This window comes from Papilio xuthus, unplaced genomic scaffold (assembly GCF_000836235.2).
Source record: "Papilio xuthus unplaced genomic scaffold, Pxut_1.1 DF825946.1, whole genome shotgun sequence".
Taxonomy (NCBI): domain Eukaryota; kingdom Metazoa; phylum Arthropoda; class Insecta; order Lepidoptera; family Papilionidae; genus Papilio; species Papilio xuthus.
The window spans coordinates 13,668,202-13,687,032 of NW_013532703.1; the positions used below are offsets into that span (position 1 = coordinate 13,668,202).

Here is an 18,831-nt window from a genome sequence, read left to right on the forward strand (position 1 = left end):
TATAAACACACTTCAGTTAAAAGCAGTAACCGAAATAGGACCTTTTCGTACTTCTGTCGAGAGCAGAGACAATTCAAACAGTTAAAACAAATAAATAAACGTCAGATTTATTTGTTAACGGAAACTAACGAAATCCGCTATGCATCGGGTTAATTTGTTCCTAAATGTAAAGGAGAATCAGGTGAAAATACTTGTGCTTTGGACTAAAAACATAAAGTACATATATGTAAAGTTAGTACAATGAAATGCGATGATTTTTACTCAGGTACATTTAATATTCTTCTACGGAATATTTTAGAAGCAACCTGGTATTCTAAAAATCATCATCATCAACTGTAATCGATTTATTCGATCGTGGAATTCGCATGTCGATGCCAACGGGCAGTCGCGTCTAATACTTGGCGCCATAATTAGTAAACGTGCGAGCGTAATGTTTCCATGTAATTGAAGCTTAATCCACATCAAAGCGACCGACTGCGCTCCACCGCACACGCCGATATGTGTCCGACAGTTAATTGACTAAACATCGACATTTAGAAAATATTGTGTTCAAAAATATAGTCAAATTGATTATAACCTCCTTCGTTTTTTAATCTGGTTGTAAAGATATTCAAACGACAATAAACACATTAAAAACAAATTAAATGATATCTTGTTACGGAGAAACAATGATCTCCCGCGGTGAATCGTAGTGGTGTAGACTGGGCAAGAGTATCATGTATATGTTATTATGTTTTCTTATTGCGCGGCGAGACGAGGACGTTCGCCTGATGGTCAGCGATACACATACCTTTAACGGCAACACGGTACGGTAGACTTGGTTTATTACATAAAAATTAAAAATAGCCTCGCTTCAATGTAAACGTGGTCCCAAAGGTTTTTTTTTAAAAGGAAGTAATATTTATAGTAAGATAAATACTGTTCATACTTCAGTTTAACGATTTAACGGTTATTGTTCGCACTTGTTAAAAATCAGGGTTTAATTCACGTGAAGTCTGTACCGACTAGTTTCAAACCCGTCCGAGGTCCTTCGCCTGGGTGAGTGAATTTACTGGACTGTATTCGCGATCGCGTCATGCCTGGCCTTCTTAATTGGTGTATTATAATATCTCACAAAAATTTTAATAAGTTAATTGTTGTTTTATTTTCAGAAACGTAATTCAAATGTATTACGAATTATGGTTGTGTAGAAATAATTTATATTATACGACTCCGGATAAACTAATAACAGACATAATAAAGTCCTAGTGGTACCCGTGAGCGGATATAGTGGCCGAGGCTTCAAAAAGATCAGAATAAAATATGTCAGTAGGAATTTGTGATAAACTTCAAAATAAAGTTTGGATCCCTTTAAGTGTCAAGGTAATGCGTAGGTATCAACTACCTTATTCAATTCTTCTGAAAACTTTCAGATAAAATTCACCGAATATAATTTCTTTTATAAACTATTGTACGTAATATAACATTGGTAAGCAATCCATAAGGTATAAAATTGGAGGGCAGGGCAGGATGTCAAGTTCCGTGTAGTCGCCCCTGCGGTGCGGTGCTAAGCCATCTGTCGGGGTCGACGACCGGGGCTGGGACAACCCCATCCTCTACCACGACCCCCCGTATCACTGTATACGCCATGAATTTAATTTCCGTTGGAAAGCTATCTGCGTACTTTGTTCGCGTATCCCAGCCACCGCAGCCCGCATTATAAAATCTCCAATATAAACACCGTGAGAATATCAACTCGGTATAGAGATATATATTATACTTTATTTATATTTTAATAAAATGTATTAATTCCAATCTATTAATAATAAATCTATTAATTTCATAATGAAATTCTATGATCTTACTGATATTATAAATGCGAATGTTTGGATGGATGGATGGATGTTTGTTTGAAGATATCTCCGGAACGGCTGCATGGATCTCGATGAAATTATGTCAAATTTCATCGAGATCCATGCAGCCATCATATATAGAACATAGTCTAGAAGAACACAAAAGTCACGTGCGACAGCTTCGTACCATAGTTTCTTTTTCCGTAAGGTTTCTTTTGAACAAATTAATAACGGTAATTTATAGCCATGTGTTTGTTAACATCAAAATAAAAGTTCTTATGATTTCTTTCTGTTAAGAAATATCATATTTTTTAATATAAGATGTATTATATCCGAGACTATGTATTCAACATATTCATGTTTTTCTGGGTCAAGGTTTCAGAGCAGCTTATTTGGACGATCATAAAATGTAGGTGAGTCTAACATCGCCTTAATGATTTAATCTACAATATTTTATCCAGTATCACCACTGCAGTAATACTCTGATATATACAACTAATAGGTCAATAACATACAATACATAAACAATTAATACAAAGTATTACTGGAAAAAAATTGTGTGTTTGGTATGCTATAATAAAAAAAAACAACATGCTTATTTCAGAACCATAATTCTAAAACATTTAGACTTTCCACTTTTTGTTGATAAAAATCTTACTTTCACGTGTAGGAAAAGTAAATAAATTAGTGTTGAAGACATATTACAAATAGATGTTACTTAGCCTGTTGATTTCCTTGGACGTTATCATTATTTAAGCTGTAAACTTTCTCTGATCTTATGTTTTGTTTACGGAAATGTATTACATTACAAATTCAGTGTATCAATTGCGCTGCGTTGGCACACTATAAATTGTAAAAGAATATTAATATTCCAAATTTATAAAGAGAATGAAGTATCAGGATTGTAGACGGATGCCTTAAAAGCCCTCGACTATATATAGATCGTTATTTGAAACATTAAGTACCTACTTCATTTGTAATTTATAATTTTCGGCTTTGTTACAATATCATGTCTACTAATAAAGCTTTTTAAACAAAACAACCAACTGGTTCTTTGCATTAGTGAAAACCGGTTCCAGGACACAAATCTTTACAAACATCAAAACATGTCAACAGACATCTGATTTGTTTTGGGGGTTTACAATCAATGTAATATGAAAATAGACATTTGGAATAGTTTATCGATTTACTTTATATTTACCGACTTATAATTTAATTGTAATATTTGTTTTTAATTAGATATAATAAAGTATTTTATTTTATCAATTAGCATTACATTATGTTCGTCTTCGTCTGTAGCTAGGAATGATATTGTTAGTTATATAGCACGAAAAATAGCAGCTACATGGTTGTTATCAAAATAAAGTTTGTAATCGTAGCAAAGAAATGTTTTGATTCCTTGGCAATGCGTACGCGCCGGCCGTTCCGCGCCTCGCCGTATCGGCCTTGTTCAGTTTTAAGAAACAGAGAAACATAGGTGTGTCATCTCTCAAAATAAAAGCACTTTATAAATATTAACATTTTCCGGTTTCCAACTTAGCATAACATCAACAAACGCTACACAGTTTTGTATTAAGTATCAATCAATTTTTCGCTGTTTTCGAACGTTAATAGAGCGCATACGATTACATACCTATTTATAAAAATACTCATAAACTTCGAAATACAAAGATATGATATTACTAAATTGAAACTAAACGGAAAGCTATTATCAATATGTAGATAATAACAATGCTTTAAAAATAACTTCCAAATTGAGCAAAGCTATTAGAAAAAATGTTACTAAGTATACATTACGTTACCTTGTTCTAAATAAAGCAAAACAAAATGAAATATTAATACGAGCAAAGTGTGCCGTCGACTAACTGAAATATAAATAGTGAACGACGGAAACATTAACATGCGTAGTAATTCATATACGAACAGTCGTGCGAGTCGCGCTCTGCCACACGTATTGAAATATGACGCATTTTGTCATGTCATGTTTACCAATGATTCTACGTTGTAAGAACTGTTTCACGTAACCATAGTGGCTTTATCGTTTAATAACTGGACTTGGTGATCGCGATACGGTGGTGATGAAGTTGCATTGTGCGGATAGACCAAAGTCCATTCATAAATAGACAATGTTTTCGTTAAGAATGTTGTGAAAGTAGGTCAAACTAAATCTCTCTTGATCTTGTTTTAACAGTACTTAAATAATATTTGTGACGTCACTCCCAAAGTGTCATTAGGAAGAAAATTGTAAGCAATATAATATTAGCAAGTGTTAACTTAATGGAAATTTCAATGTCAAGTAGTTTCTTTTTTATGATTTAAATTTGTCTAATCGTGAAGAGTGAAATCGTCAACTATTCGCGACATCCTTCTCAGCAATTTAATTTCCAAAATATATTCTTCTATTAGCAATAAAATTGTTGGCTTGTTATTAAATAACAGAGAGATTCCGGTTTCGTCTGAGTCACCGGTTAGACACCTCGACCGTCTTTGCCTGGTCCTAAACAGCGACCCAGAGGGACAGTAATAATAATTTGGTACATTCCTGACGCAATCGCAAAGTTGTACAATAATCATAAAAAAAATATTATCTTCATTCAAAAACAAGCATGTTTCTTCTTAACTTCGTAATATTATTCTGTGAAACGTTAGTAAGACATTTATGGATGTTTCCTAATCTAGTTTGAAGTGTCACTCACAAAGGTATTTTGGGATATCCTTAGGACGCTAAAGAAAGGTTCTGTACAAAAAAATGAATGACGGGTTCAACTAGTGTTAAATAAACATAGAGTTACGGAAAATATTTTTTTAATAAACAAAACAACCTACGTCTTTTATGAATTGGATTTGAATTATGACAGAACAAGTTTAAAAATAACCGAACAACATTTATCGGTCTTGTTCACGGATGGTCAAAATAAGTGCTTATTTATAGGAAAGATTTTTACGGCGCAATAATAGATTTTTTCTATTACGTAACAAGTTTTAGCTCTATAAGAGTTGGTGATTTGAATTTATTATCTACAATAGAAACAATAGATTTTAGTCACAACTTTCTGTCGTGAGCAACATTACAACATATTATGCAATCATCCGTACATTATACATTAATTTCATTAACTGCGCAATAATCAAAATAATAAAGACACTATTATTGTTATGCTAGTTGAATGTTAGTATCATCATCACAGAGCATATTTCCGCATCAAATAATCGTTGTCGGGGGAACATACGTGATAAACCTTATCAATTCTTTGACGATTTGGTAGAGAAAATACCAAAACAGATTATCACTCACATGTTTGATCTAACGATATATGTACATATGAACAGCTAGGGGAAATGTTTTGTCGAGATTAATATTGTGAAATATGTGCGAGACGCGCAACAAATATGTAGAAGTGTGTAGTGCGCGCGCCGAGTTGTTTACATCGGCGCTGTTCGCTATCGGCGGCACTTATTACACGGTCGAATGAATTTCGGCAGTGTTCGCGAGATAACGTGGGGCGCCTCCTAAACGAGGCCTCACAACCGTCGCCGTCGCCGCCGCGCCGCCGCTACGCTGCAAACAAACACCGCGCTATCTGTCGGATTACGATACAGCGAACGAATGCACGCACAAATAGAGTACAAATAAATAAAAAATAAATTCGCGACCCACGAGCGCCTCACGGCGGACGGCGAGTGGCGGGCGGCGAGGCGGGCGGGGTTAACGGCCGCGGAAGTTTTAGACAACATCCGGAGCGCCGGTGGGCACCATCCGCCTTTATGCGCTTTTCTACCGGCCGCCATTATGAGGCGAGCTGTCACCTCCGCCACCGGGAAACCTAAATATTGTGTTGCGTGTCAGCGATGCTCATGTATTGTTACACACAGGTGAAAACCGTACGCAGAAGAAAATCTGATGTGATTAAAGGATTGATATTTAAATTTTGAAGAACAAGCTATAAAAGACAAATTGACACCTTAAAAAAACTTACAAAATGGTGCTAAAAGGTCAATCTTTTTCATAAAATACATTTCTTTAAATTATGTAAAGCAGTTTAAGTTTCCGAGAAGATGTATCGTGACATTATTATAATGAATTATATTACCATTTATATAAAATATTCATAAAACAACATAAATTCGATCCATCTGGAACTATACGAAAACAAGGTGACTACATGTATATCAGAAGCGATAACAAAGTATAAAAAGAAATCTTGTCCTAGGCGAAATGGATTCTCAGCCACAAAACTTATACAATTTATATATGTATTGGACAATCCATATTATTGTTTAATTATTTTAATTACTATCGACAGCTTAAACAAGAAGTCTATTTATTTATTTAGATACTTAACAGCCATATACAATTAAGAAATAAACTTCCCATCCTATCCTATCTATCTATCCTTGACTTTACAAGTCACATGATAAAGCAATAAAGGCCCTCATAGAATAAGATCAGGACCTTTAACATTGCTTTAAGTATTTGTAATTTGTATATCACTAGTAATATCCAATCAGTAGCGTTACCTCTTATTTGCAACAACGTGGAGTTGCAAATGCGTTTGCTTCTAATAGCAGAAAGATGAACAGAGGAATCGGGATTTTAGAGAATTAAGCAATATGCAGACAACCTTACTTGAATATCAAATTTATAAGAACTGTTACAGTTTTAATTTAATTGATGAGGAAATATCTTCAGTCCGCCAAGGTCAGACAAATTTTCAATGTTTATTTTGCTACATTGAATTGCAAAGAACGAAGACTACTTGAAAATATAGGTCATTGAATACCAATCAGTTTTGTTGCCAAAAAAATATTAGAGTATCGTATCTACACCATTTGTGAAACAAAAGAAAAAAGCACCATCTTTTGAATAGAAACGTACGCTAAAGTTACAAACTTGTAATTAAAGATTGTACACATATATCAACTATGAACTTTATTAGTTTCATTTTAGTCTTTTGCATTTTCATCTATATGTGTACTAATATTATAAAGAAGAAAAATTTGTTCGTTTACATTGAATAGGCTACAAAACTACTGAAGATCTGGTAAATTCTTTCATTGTTCGGAAGCGACACTATCCAAGCGAAATAATACTAGATTTTCTTAAATTCTGCGTTTACGAAGTTGCAGGCAACTGCTAGTATTTCATAAAGAACAACATGGAAGGATTTCTTTCGTGGAAGTTTTTGTATAAACTTGTTTCTGTATAATTTTGATGCAAGTAAATGCAGTGAAATCGTTTCAATGCTTGAAAGCGTTCGATAAATCGGACGCCAATAAAATTGTTATTTTAGGAGTTATATATATTTTACTAACCGTTTATTTTTTAAACAGTATTGTAATATATATTTGAAGTGGTAATACTGTTGGTATGACATTCCGGGAAGCGATTTATCGGATGGGCTATAAAATCTTAACTTTCATATTGATTAAATATTTTATACAATTTAATGGTCAAATACACTCGAAATGAAAATATATTACAGTGATCATAATGAAAAAGGCGTTAATAAACTTTATGCACTAATAGGTTAATTTGAAAACCATAACGGTTAGAGTAGGTATATAAAGAGGAATTTATTTTTTAAACATAGTAAATATTTATACATTTTGTCAGTAGCGGTGAAATTGAATGCATCGTTTTAAATAACATTTACTTAACCTTTCAAAACACTTTCAAAAAGGTGATACATCAAATCAAAACACCATTGGGGGTTTTAATTTTTTAAAATATAATACGAGTATTACGATACTATAAACAGTGCACGTTGAGTAATTAACGAGGAGTTAAAGCGTCAACGTTAGGCGGCCGTGCTTAAAATAGTACTTGAGTGGTCCGGCTTGTCGAGAGGGGATACGAGCGGGAAGGTGGGAGGAACGAGTGGGCTGAAAGGTGACAGAAACGTACGAGGTGCCGACAGACGCGGCAGATGCCCCAACCCCGGGAAACAAATGACAGCTCTCTACGGCACGGCACGTAACGTAACGCCGCTTGCTCCCTTCCACATCGCTCAATTATTCTCCGTTGAAAAGATTAATTGATACAACGCGGCGCCCGCTATCAATTGTCTAATGTTTATTCACTCGCTGTACAAACCGCGCAATTAATTGACGTGACGTTTACAACGGATTGAATAATTTTAATTTGTTATATGTCAGTTTTATGTTAACCTTTTCAGGATAACTTTCAACTGACTGCGAGCCTGTTAAGAAATTACGCACACGACAAAACCCAGAGCAAATATTCAAGAGTTCCCAATGAAAACGAACTTTTTTTACCACTTTAACAAATTTGACTACCGTTTCGATTTGTTAGTTTTAAACTATGTTTAGAGATTGGTTTGCTTAATGTGTAAAATATAATAACAAACCTCCCGGTGCGAGATGTTCAAGGGCGTGTGCGCGTGCGCAGGCCAGCAGCAGCGCGCACGCCGCGGCCGGCCATGCGTGCCAGCCGGCCTGGTGTCCGCGCCCGCGCCGCATGCCGCGCCGCGCGCTCACCCGCAAGCCCCAACCATCACACGACCTGAAACAACACATCAATATACAGTTGTGTACCACCCACTATACATAAGACGATAACATATCAAAATAAATTAGGTACATAATAGGAAAAACGCGATAAACAATCATAACAAACTCCCGTCGTCGCTGTAAAAATTTGTTATACGAACTAAACGAAACTACACTTTAGTTGATTAAACTGAAGATGATGATACCTTTTCAAATTATTCAACGAGTTCAAGAACTTTTTAAAGTAAAACAACGAATGTTTTAATAAGACGCCACGGAATCTAGAGCAATGTCAAGTACAATTTCTAGGTAGAACCGAAACCCGAGACCGTACGTCGAGGCTACCACCAAGGTGATAATAATGACAAAAAGAACAATTACAACTATATTATGTTTTCCTTATTAAAACTAAAATTGTGTAAATACAAAAACTCTCGACAAACAATTTCAATAATTCTTTAAGTTAGAGATTACAATCTGGTCCGAAAATTTGGAATTTAGATTGTGATTGTTGTTGTATAAATATAATCTACTTGTAGTATTAAATAATTGTGCAAATATAAAGTACAGTATTGTTAGTATGAGTCGATTGATTCATACACCTCACCGCTTTCCACTTCCATTTTAGGACGTAATGATAATGACATCTTCGTGTCTTGCCTTCGTTTTAATGTACGCAAGGGTATAAAAACGTTAAACTACTTACAACAAACCGTTTACCTTGGCCGGTTTAATTCCGTAAACTATATGCATCGCCTGTGTTTTATTTTAACTTAAATATATGAAGCGCATTAAATGCTTTGAGATGGGTCTGCCCGTACATTTCCATTACAAAGTCTTCTTACCGCAATCAACTCTGACGATAAATTGCCTTTTCGAAATGTCCGCAGCACGACGTATTGGCTTAGATGTTTTAAAATAGAAAATGCCAAATTCAGAGCCACTTTAAATTTAGCAAGAGAACAAACAAAGTACCTAACGAAACGGTGAATAAATTTTCAGTCACATCGTGGATATTAGAATAAAAACTAAACTTTACCAGATCATCGGTCCATCTTACGGGAGGACTACCCTCGCTCGTCGTCCGATTATCGTGGCGATGTTTTGGGGAGGCCTACGCCCCGCAGTGGGCGACATCTGAGATGATAAGTTGTGGTAAAACTAACTTAGACTTAGAGAGACTTTTACACACAGGCGTACAGAGAATATTGACATCGCCTGGTAATCAAAGACGGAAATGAGAACTATATGGCTCCAACCATTAACCTACGACATCGACATGGAGCACGAATATACGAAATAAATATGAAAGAATATAAAATACAATAGTGACCAAGAACAAAGAACGGATACGGAGACGCAAATGACATGAAATCACGCTTGTTCCGTTTTATAAATATTTATTATCCAGCTAACCGACACGACGCAACGGATGCACGCTCGTACAGGAAAAAACACTGTTTACTCAATACGTCGTAGTATTGCAATAATAATTGAATGGAGACACAGATTATAATAGCCTACAACAATGGCTGTTACATCGATGAATGAATAATTTTCATTGATCGCAGTTGTCAGTGGGCAAAGGCCGCGGTACCATGTAGCGGAGGCAATTAGCGTGGGAGCCTCCGCGATTCCCACGACACCCGCTGTACATAAATATCGCTAAAGAAACACGCAGCTAGATACGTCCTTTTAAACCGGTGCGCTGGTCTTCAGATAAGATCGATGTATAACAAAGTTATGATGAAACAAACAATCCAATTCGGACCGACACATATCGGCTTTTTACAAAAACTAAAGCCGTAATATATGTATTATATACTAAGAATTACACTGCGTATCTTTTGTTCCAAAAATTTATTAACATATGGTTCAGTTTGACTAAGTATTGGTGCCGTCAATTATCAGATAATCGTGAGGAAAATTCATAGGGCCATCGTCGATAATGCTTAGCGTTACATACAATATTATTTTTATTAAGTATTTTAAATAACCCTACATATGAACAAAACACATTCAGTCCGGAAAACATTGAGAGACAAATATTTCATAAATATGTCCGCCACTTATATATATAGAAATGATTCATGCCATACAAAAAAATACGTGGTTTGGTATTGTAAAATTAAGGACATCTTTATTTATCAAACACGGCGACGCTTATCTAATCAAAAGTTAATGACACCTTGAGAATATATCAACTTACTCCCATTACAAGATATTGAAGATACTATTATATTTTTAACGATAAAATATTTCAGTAAAACATTTAAAGTAAAGACGAGGAAGTTTGCAATCAGACAAACCAACTAAACTTTCTTTTAATTATTCGCATTGTGATGTTCGCACTGACACTTGAGACTGCTTATTTGAATAACTCAGCAAATTATCTTTTACTTTACAAAAGACTATAGAATGGCTTATTATCTACGAAATTTGCGTTTTAAACTTTTACTTATAGCAAATCATGCGAATATTTTAGCAAAAACACGGAAGTACGGAAAAAAAGACAAAATGGTAAGTCACTTTCCTTCTACAAGATGGATGTGGACAAGATAACTTTTTTATAATTTCAATGGACAAGGGCCGAGAAAACGATCTAAATATACGTATAAAAACTAGACTTTGTTGGAGATGCCAAAAAAGTATTTTTTAATAGAAACTACGGTACCTTTCAGTAGCGTAGGATACAACTGGCGTTATTTATTGGCATATATTGTTGTCTCCGTTTTATTCAAAGATTATGTAAAGGACACGAATATGTGTTAACAAGAGTCAGTGCAGTAGAAACTAACAGTTAGGTGATTGGTCTGCGCCGGAGTTGATACGTTGACACGTGTAAGGTGTAAGCACAAACCGACAACCTGATATTTTCATAATCAGCTAGTACATAGTACTGCGTACCTTTCGTTCTCACACATTGATACGTGTTCTGAGTACTAGGGCTACGTCATTGTGACGTCAGGCGGCGCCCACCCGACGATATATTTCTACGCCACTAGTGTGAATGATTGTTGATTATGTTTCAAGTTAATAAATAGGATACATTCTAATTTAGCATTTGTGCTAAATAGAAATGGATGTATTGTTGACACGTAGTAATTTTTTTTACTAGTCTTTTTAATTAATTTATAGCGGTATTGTTTGGAATACATTATCTATTTACTTGAGTCGTAACAACAGTCAGTCAAACTACTTTTTATCTATTTTACTATCCAAGTTCGGTATTAATGAATCTCGAATTAGTTATTATTTTATAATAGATTCGAAAAAGATATGAATATGCTTTAAGGGTAAATGGCATTTGATGATTAAGAATTTTTGACTTTGAGATTGTAACGCGGGTTTATTTCTCTCATCAAGGAGGACTCGAACAATCACTATTTAAAAAACTAAAAAATATAGCTTTAAAGTTATATTTAGTATTTCATAATAAGGTATTAGCTTACAACTTCTACATTTATCTTGTTATAAAAACTTTAACGTACAATATAATAATGCAAATAAGTTGCGAGCACAGGGTGCATTGCATAGTGTGACGGGAGTAGCACCGTTGCAGCCGGAGAGGCCGAACGCGACGATTAGCAAAGCAAGGTATCGCGTTTCGCGCTGGAGTTGTTTACGCGCCATAGCGTGGCGCTCGAGGTTGACGACCGCGCGCCGCACCACGCCGCCATATTTTCGGTAATAAATAATAGAGAAGCGCGCAACGCAGCACGATCGATCGCGCACCGGCCAGTGCGGCGGCGCGCCGGGCCTCAAAACATTGCACCCCACCACCACCCCCACCCCAATGCCCTCGCGTCCCACCACTGCCGCGAGAGCGCCACACCACGCCGTACTACACGTTGCATTCTACCTCTACTCTACTGCCGCTTCCTGTCTGCAACACTATCATTTTTTACATAAATGCTCTACATACGCTACGTGCTCATTAATCATTAGTAATTAAACCGATATATCTTGAAATTATAGAGTTTACACAAACTATACTTCGCTTCATATCTTTTATAATAGTATCCGTTATTCTCCAAAATATGACATCTTTGGAGGCAATATTAACAAACACGGCATAGTTTTTGCTGGTAATTTGGAAGTAAATATATAGATAAAAAAAATAATAAAAATTATGTCCTAAAAGTTATTTGCAGCGAAGGAAACTGTAGACAAGGGTCCTATAGAAATCGAGATAATTTGAAGAAATACAGCACGCGTTCGTAAAGTGAGTTTAGGGAGTCACGTATTTCATAAGAACCAAGATTAGGAGAAGTAGCAAAAATATTTAAGTGAAGGTTTCATATTTATATTGAAGTACATTGAAGAATTATTAGTAACATTCTCAGGAAAGAATATAAACTCTTCATTTTAGGCCCATAACAGAAAAGAAGACTTACTTTTAACGTTACTGCTGAATAACATCCTGATACTGATGGAATGACACGTACGAGAAATAAAGTCGCTAAATGCGAATGGCGCGTAAAGTTTTTAATAGCGACTTTTGGAAGTTACCCATCTTCATGAGTCAGTGCGTCGTCTGTACACATCGTGATAATTATAAATTATATGTTAACCTCACGTCTTAAAATAAGGTCAGAAAAGCAGTAAATCAAGTCGTCGGAGAAGACTAATGTTAATGTATGCATGTATTTGTCACATGTAACGATAATGGAACATTCGCGTATCGCATCAGTGCTCGTTCGGCCTCTACTTCTTTTACATTTCTAAGATGAATTTTTAAAAATGGGATCGTACTTAAAATTGTTAACGACTAAGTACAATTTAACAACTTTCTTAACATAAATATAACAAAACAAAGTTAAGAGTAATAAACGGGAAATAATTTGTATTTTTAATTCTGTAAAAGTGAGCGAAAGACGAGAAATCTTTTTAAATTAAATATATATGGTGCGAAAGTTGATAATTTGGTGACAGATAAAGTGAATGCGGCGCTTCTCAGATTCTCTAGACGCCTTATTTACATCCCTATAGGGTCTTCAGTTTGCTCAAAACCAAAAATTCATACCCATATCATCATTTATGAAATGTCAAATATAATATTCGGTAAATTATGATAACACTTCAAGGTGTATTTTTCTTATATTTTAAACGTTAACATTTTGTTATCGCTTGCGCATTTAGACCTAACAATCCAATAACAGAGGTGTGTGCCTCTGACCTGCGATGAACAATAACTGATTAACGTCATCCAGAGCATTCAAAAGGTTATTGTTATATTATTATTTCAATCAATTTTTATGTAGGTTTGCTATTGTAGCTGAGACCAATGTTTTAATATAATAACATTATATCATAATGGTAGAAATTTTTAAAATTACTGAGCTGTGATGCTGACACATCTTAAATAGGAAGGACCCTTTGATACACAAAGCTTAATAAATTAGAATTATTGTAGAAAAAAAATAAAGACTATTTATGAGGTGTTTTTCGAAATATTACATTTTATAAATAAAAATTATATTTTCACATTTAAACAAACCAATATATTGTACGTGGGAGTTCCCTGGCAGAGTAAATTCAAAGATAATAACGAACAATAACATTGATGTTCATCATTATTAGAGTCTTGAATGAAAGTTCTAAACAAATGTAAATATCGGATAATCTATCACGTACAGCAACAGAATTATTCAGTTTTTGCAACATCAATAACTTTCTTTGCAAGTCAATGAATGTACATATGTTTCATATGGAATTGTTACAATCTGCCCGGACCGCGTGACGTCATTTCTAACACCGAATCATTATCTTTTATTTTAATATTCGCCAATTTCTAGACAAAAGTCACCGAGCACGAGCTATCCGCGTGCTTACCCAAACTCCGGATGATTCATTATCAAATTATAAATCGCCAACGGATCTACGTCTTCAACCTTTAACTTTAACTCAATAATAACAAAAATCAAGTTTTCGTTCATAAAATTTACATGTTAAATATACATCTATAATTTAAAACCAACCGTAAGTAAGAACTCATGTTGTGATATAGTTATTTTTACGAAACATTAATAAATTAATCATAATTATGCAAAATATATATGAATGTTAGGGTTACTAGTAATTGGCCTAATAATCAAATGATTTCTGTTATTAAAGGTAGAAATGGAAAATGTTTGGATTTACCTATAGATTAAATAATAGAAAAGAAAAAGAGTTTTTAACAGCATTTGATTTGAAAATGATTTATTATCCGTGTATATTTATTTTATTTTATCTTAAGTATGACAAGGTTGCACAGAACTTTCCCGTTAAACTAATTATATGGTTTATAGATGGTCGCACTTTTTTATCTTATTTATTACAACAAACTTATAAATCTAAACTTCTTTAAACTTAAATATTAAGAATTGTTTATTCTTGTAACGATTTATTCTTTAATTTACGGCTCAGGGAGACCCCACGTGCATCGTTGTGTTATTTAAAGTATTATACATAAGAATTTCTTTTTACAAGAATCTAAATAAATATCTAATTAAATAAAAATTGAACAAATGTAAAAAAAAATGCAATAAACAAGTTTCGTATCAAAACTTTTTTACGACATAATTGAGACAGTTAAATACATTGCCAAAAAGGCGGTGACATGTTTTGGCAATGCGAACGGACGGTACCAAAACATAAGACCAACAGTTCGATATTTCTTGTTTCAATTAACTACATATTGTTTTGATATTGCAATCCGGTCTTTGTGTGTTAAAATTTTTATGTACCACAGTAACTCACACACGGAGAACACGGATTTCGATTTTATTTAGACCTTGAAGTATATCCTTATACAATTATGTATATTATGTTGACATAAACTTGTGTACATATGTATATGTTGGCGCTTGACTTACTTCCATTTGTTTTATTTGCACATATTAAGCAAATAACGCAAATATACGCGACTTGGCGCGGGACAACTTAAGACGAATGATACATCGAATATTAATTCATAATACGTATCATAAACTAAATTCAAAATCGTATATACACATACCTTAGTTTCAGAGTATATTTTATAAAATTTGGCTTATATCAGTTGCAATAAATGAAGTTACCTTATTATGTGCAGTTTTTATATCTCGCCAGCTGCTACAAATTAGTTTAATAATCAAATAACTTGCAAACAATATGTAAACAAACTTTGACATTTGCCATCCGAATGACGCGCGTCCACATCGTTTGTAAAAAAGTTTCAATGATTTGTTGTAGATTAAAAATAATAAGTTTTGTGACTGAGTAAACATTATAAATCGATATAAATTTTGTAGATCACGAATATCACAAAACATGCATCGGGCATAGTAATTTATTTTATTTTGACTATAAAGGACGAGGCAACGAGGTAAGGTAAATATAACATAACACAAATGTCTTTATGAACCCATACCGACACAACATTTACAAGTACAAATCAAGTGCACAAGGACTTTCTGTAATTTTTTTTTCGGCAAAGAGGAATGCGCGCGTTTACTGGTCCTGTCATTTTAAGTCAAAGTTTCAACAGAATATTTATATTAAAGACTACTATTTCATCTGTGGTTTTTGATCAAAATTATCTGTTGCGCATATCTTTTTATAAGTTATTAAATGCGCTGCTGAATTTTAAATAACTTAATTCAAGTTACCCTTATTAAGGACAGTGATTTTGTATTGCGAAAGATGTTGCGCGTGAAAGGGTCATCTATATCTTTATAATTAATGAAATTAGTGTGTTCGTTGTTTGTCGAAGTCACGAGCAAACGCTTTACTAGTAAATAAATAAACATACAAATGTTTAGGAGTACAATTACCTTGCAATATTAATAGACGACGCAGTAACAGAGCTAGTGCCAGCACGTGACATGGGTGAGTACATTGTACAAAGAATAGCTGTTATTTACTATTTTTAATAGCAACCGTTATAATTATATTTTTTATTTTAAGTTTTAAATTTACTCAAACGTTTTCATAATTTAGACCATGTTTATTACAACTACCTATCGATAATGAAAACATCACACGGGTTTTTAATGATATTCACGCAGTAAAATATATTATCTAGGCATACTGAGAAAAATCACATAAATAAGAGATTATCCAAATTTTTATTATGACTAAAATTCCACGAAATTTATTAATGAAAAAGAAGCTAATTTGAATACGATAGAATAACATGATAAAAATGGTTAATGTGTGGCCTATTTTAACTAATACATAACACCATAGATATGGCCTTAAAATTCAATTCCATAAGTGGTAAGTCAGTAATTTCGATACAATTAATTGTAATTTAAAAACATATTTGTATTATGTTGACAAAAAAACATATTTGGGAATGTGAAGGCTGGGTAAAACTAGCTGCACTTGTTTATTACTTAAGTTGTTTATTCGCTATGTAACCAACTGGTTTTTAAAGGAATACATTTACATAACATTTATTTTTTATATTTACTAACTATCGATTTAATCATCAAAACAATTCCACAGAAAAAATAACATTAGGTAACATTCAAGTTTTTATCTATTGTTTCGACAAGCACGATATTATCAAATAAAAATATTGGTTAGTACAGCGGCAACGCAACGCGGCGTCGTGTTTACACCGAAGCCTAAGCTAGTAGGGGCACGGCATGGCAGCGACTCGCGCCCGCGCCAGCGCTCGCGGCTCCTTCGACGGCGCGTTTCCGCCGTGTGGAAAAGGGCCAACCCGTTGTTTACACCACCGCACCACGTGGTGGCCGATTGATGCACGCAGTCACGTGGGATCTCCGCAGTAATCTCTGCATACTACGACACAGATGCAAACCTACGCTACCGTATTACGCACTGAACCAGATTAACCTAGCCGTAATCAGATCGAAAACTAATATGAAACGCTACCTGAGCTCGGCGCTCGCCGTGGTGGCTCGTTCCTCGCGTATCACAATCGTTTATAATATTCACTGACAATATCGTAATGAAATGTTTAACACGACTATTAAATCCGTCACTGGCACAGATCACTCGTTGTTATATTTTAACAATAACAAACAACACTGTATTGTAAACACAGCGCGCGGCTCGGAGCGGACAACATGTACACTAGCTATCGCGAACGACGCGCGCAAACGACTGGAGGGCGAGGGAAGCGGCGCGCGCGGGGCCGTGCCGTCGACCCAGTCGTGGAATGCGGCTCGCCCGTTCTAGCGTGCTTATTTTTTTGATCGGTTCGGCCGCGAGGGGACGCCACTGCTCCAATCCTTAGCTTTGCTTCCTCTGATCATCCACGACGCAACTTCTTCTTCAAATTGGAAAATAGAGTTTTTAAATTATTTATTACTTTCTAACTGACATGCCTACTATACTTGTTTGGGTATAAACCTTAATTTAATTGTTAAATACATAATATGTCTTAAAAATATGTCTATATAAGTGTAAATTATACTTTTAAAATAAAATAATACTCATTCTCATATCGTAAATGGGAAAGTTTGGATGGATAGATGTTTTTTACAACTTATCTCCAAAACGGCTGTATGGATCTTCTTGAAATTTGGCACACATGTAAAACACATAGGCAGTAAGTTTCTTTTTAAATTCCGCGAGGACGAAGTCACGGGCAAAAACTAGTTATTTATAGTTTTATTATAATATTGTTCGTCTTTTCTCGAAAGCGTTACTGAGTTTCGTCGCTGTTGCTTCTTTATACGCTGTAATATAAGAAAAACTGGGAGAAATCAGTACTCCTTAGTATTTGGTATTAAAAATGTTAAAAGTAAAAATCTCGTTAAAACGCAGTGTATAATAATAATTTTATGTCTTTAGTACCACGTGTATTGGTCGTGATTACATTATTTTAATAGATATATTACTTCAGTGTTTTTAAATAATTCTGTATTGTACACTGCCATTAAAATAAATTGATAGCCCGTTTGTTATTTTTAAAACTGGTTTTCATTTTGTTAACAGTTTTAGAGCAATGAAATAGTTACATACACCAATAAAGAATTAAAATATAGTTTATAAGTGAATTGTAAACTTCCTGTAAACATAACATGAATGAAACTGCCGAAGATTGAAATTTTTCAAAGGCAAATTACAAACTTGCGGCGTGTGCGATTTGCATGTAACAGATTTAACGTGCAGTGATTACAGAAAACGCTACCGCCTGTGCACTTAAAGCCTCCTATGTACTCAAAGGGACTATGGAATAATTTGCACATACTACAAAACATGAGTCGCCTACAAGTTTTATCAGTTCTGAGTACCGTACCTACTACTTAAGACCATTGTTTACGTCGCATGAAAATGTTTATCAACCGTTTATCATGTACATTTACGCTTTTGAAACAATGTTCTTCCAAAATTTGTTATAACTTCGGGTCGTGTGTCGCAGTATGAGGTAAATTGGTTATGTATTTTTAAACTATTTTATTATACAATGATAACCTTATGATTAACCAACGACCTTATGATTTGGCGTGACAAACATGTTTTATAAACGTTGAAGAATTGTAAAATA

At 34.5% G+C, this 18,831-nt stretch overlaps 1 protein-coding gene across 1 annotated transcript in view; it reads right to left on the bottom strand.

Annotated features, from left to right (window-relative positions):
- InR (insulin receptor) overlaps positions 1-17,436 on the bottom strand; it is a 56,094-nt gene extending 38,658 nt beyond the window's left edge. The window contains exons 1-2 of the mRNA XM_013320773.1: positions 17,211-17,436; positions 8,201-8,355 (exon numbers count right to left, since the gene is read on the bottom strand). Coding sequence (XP_013176227.1) covers positions 8,201-8,312 — 112 coding nt within the window. The 5' untranslated portion in view covers positions 8,313-8,355; positions 17,211-17,436. The remainder of the gene's footprint in view (positions 1-8,200; positions 8,356-17,210) is intronic.
- Positions 17,437-18,831: the final 1,395 nt, after the last annotated feature.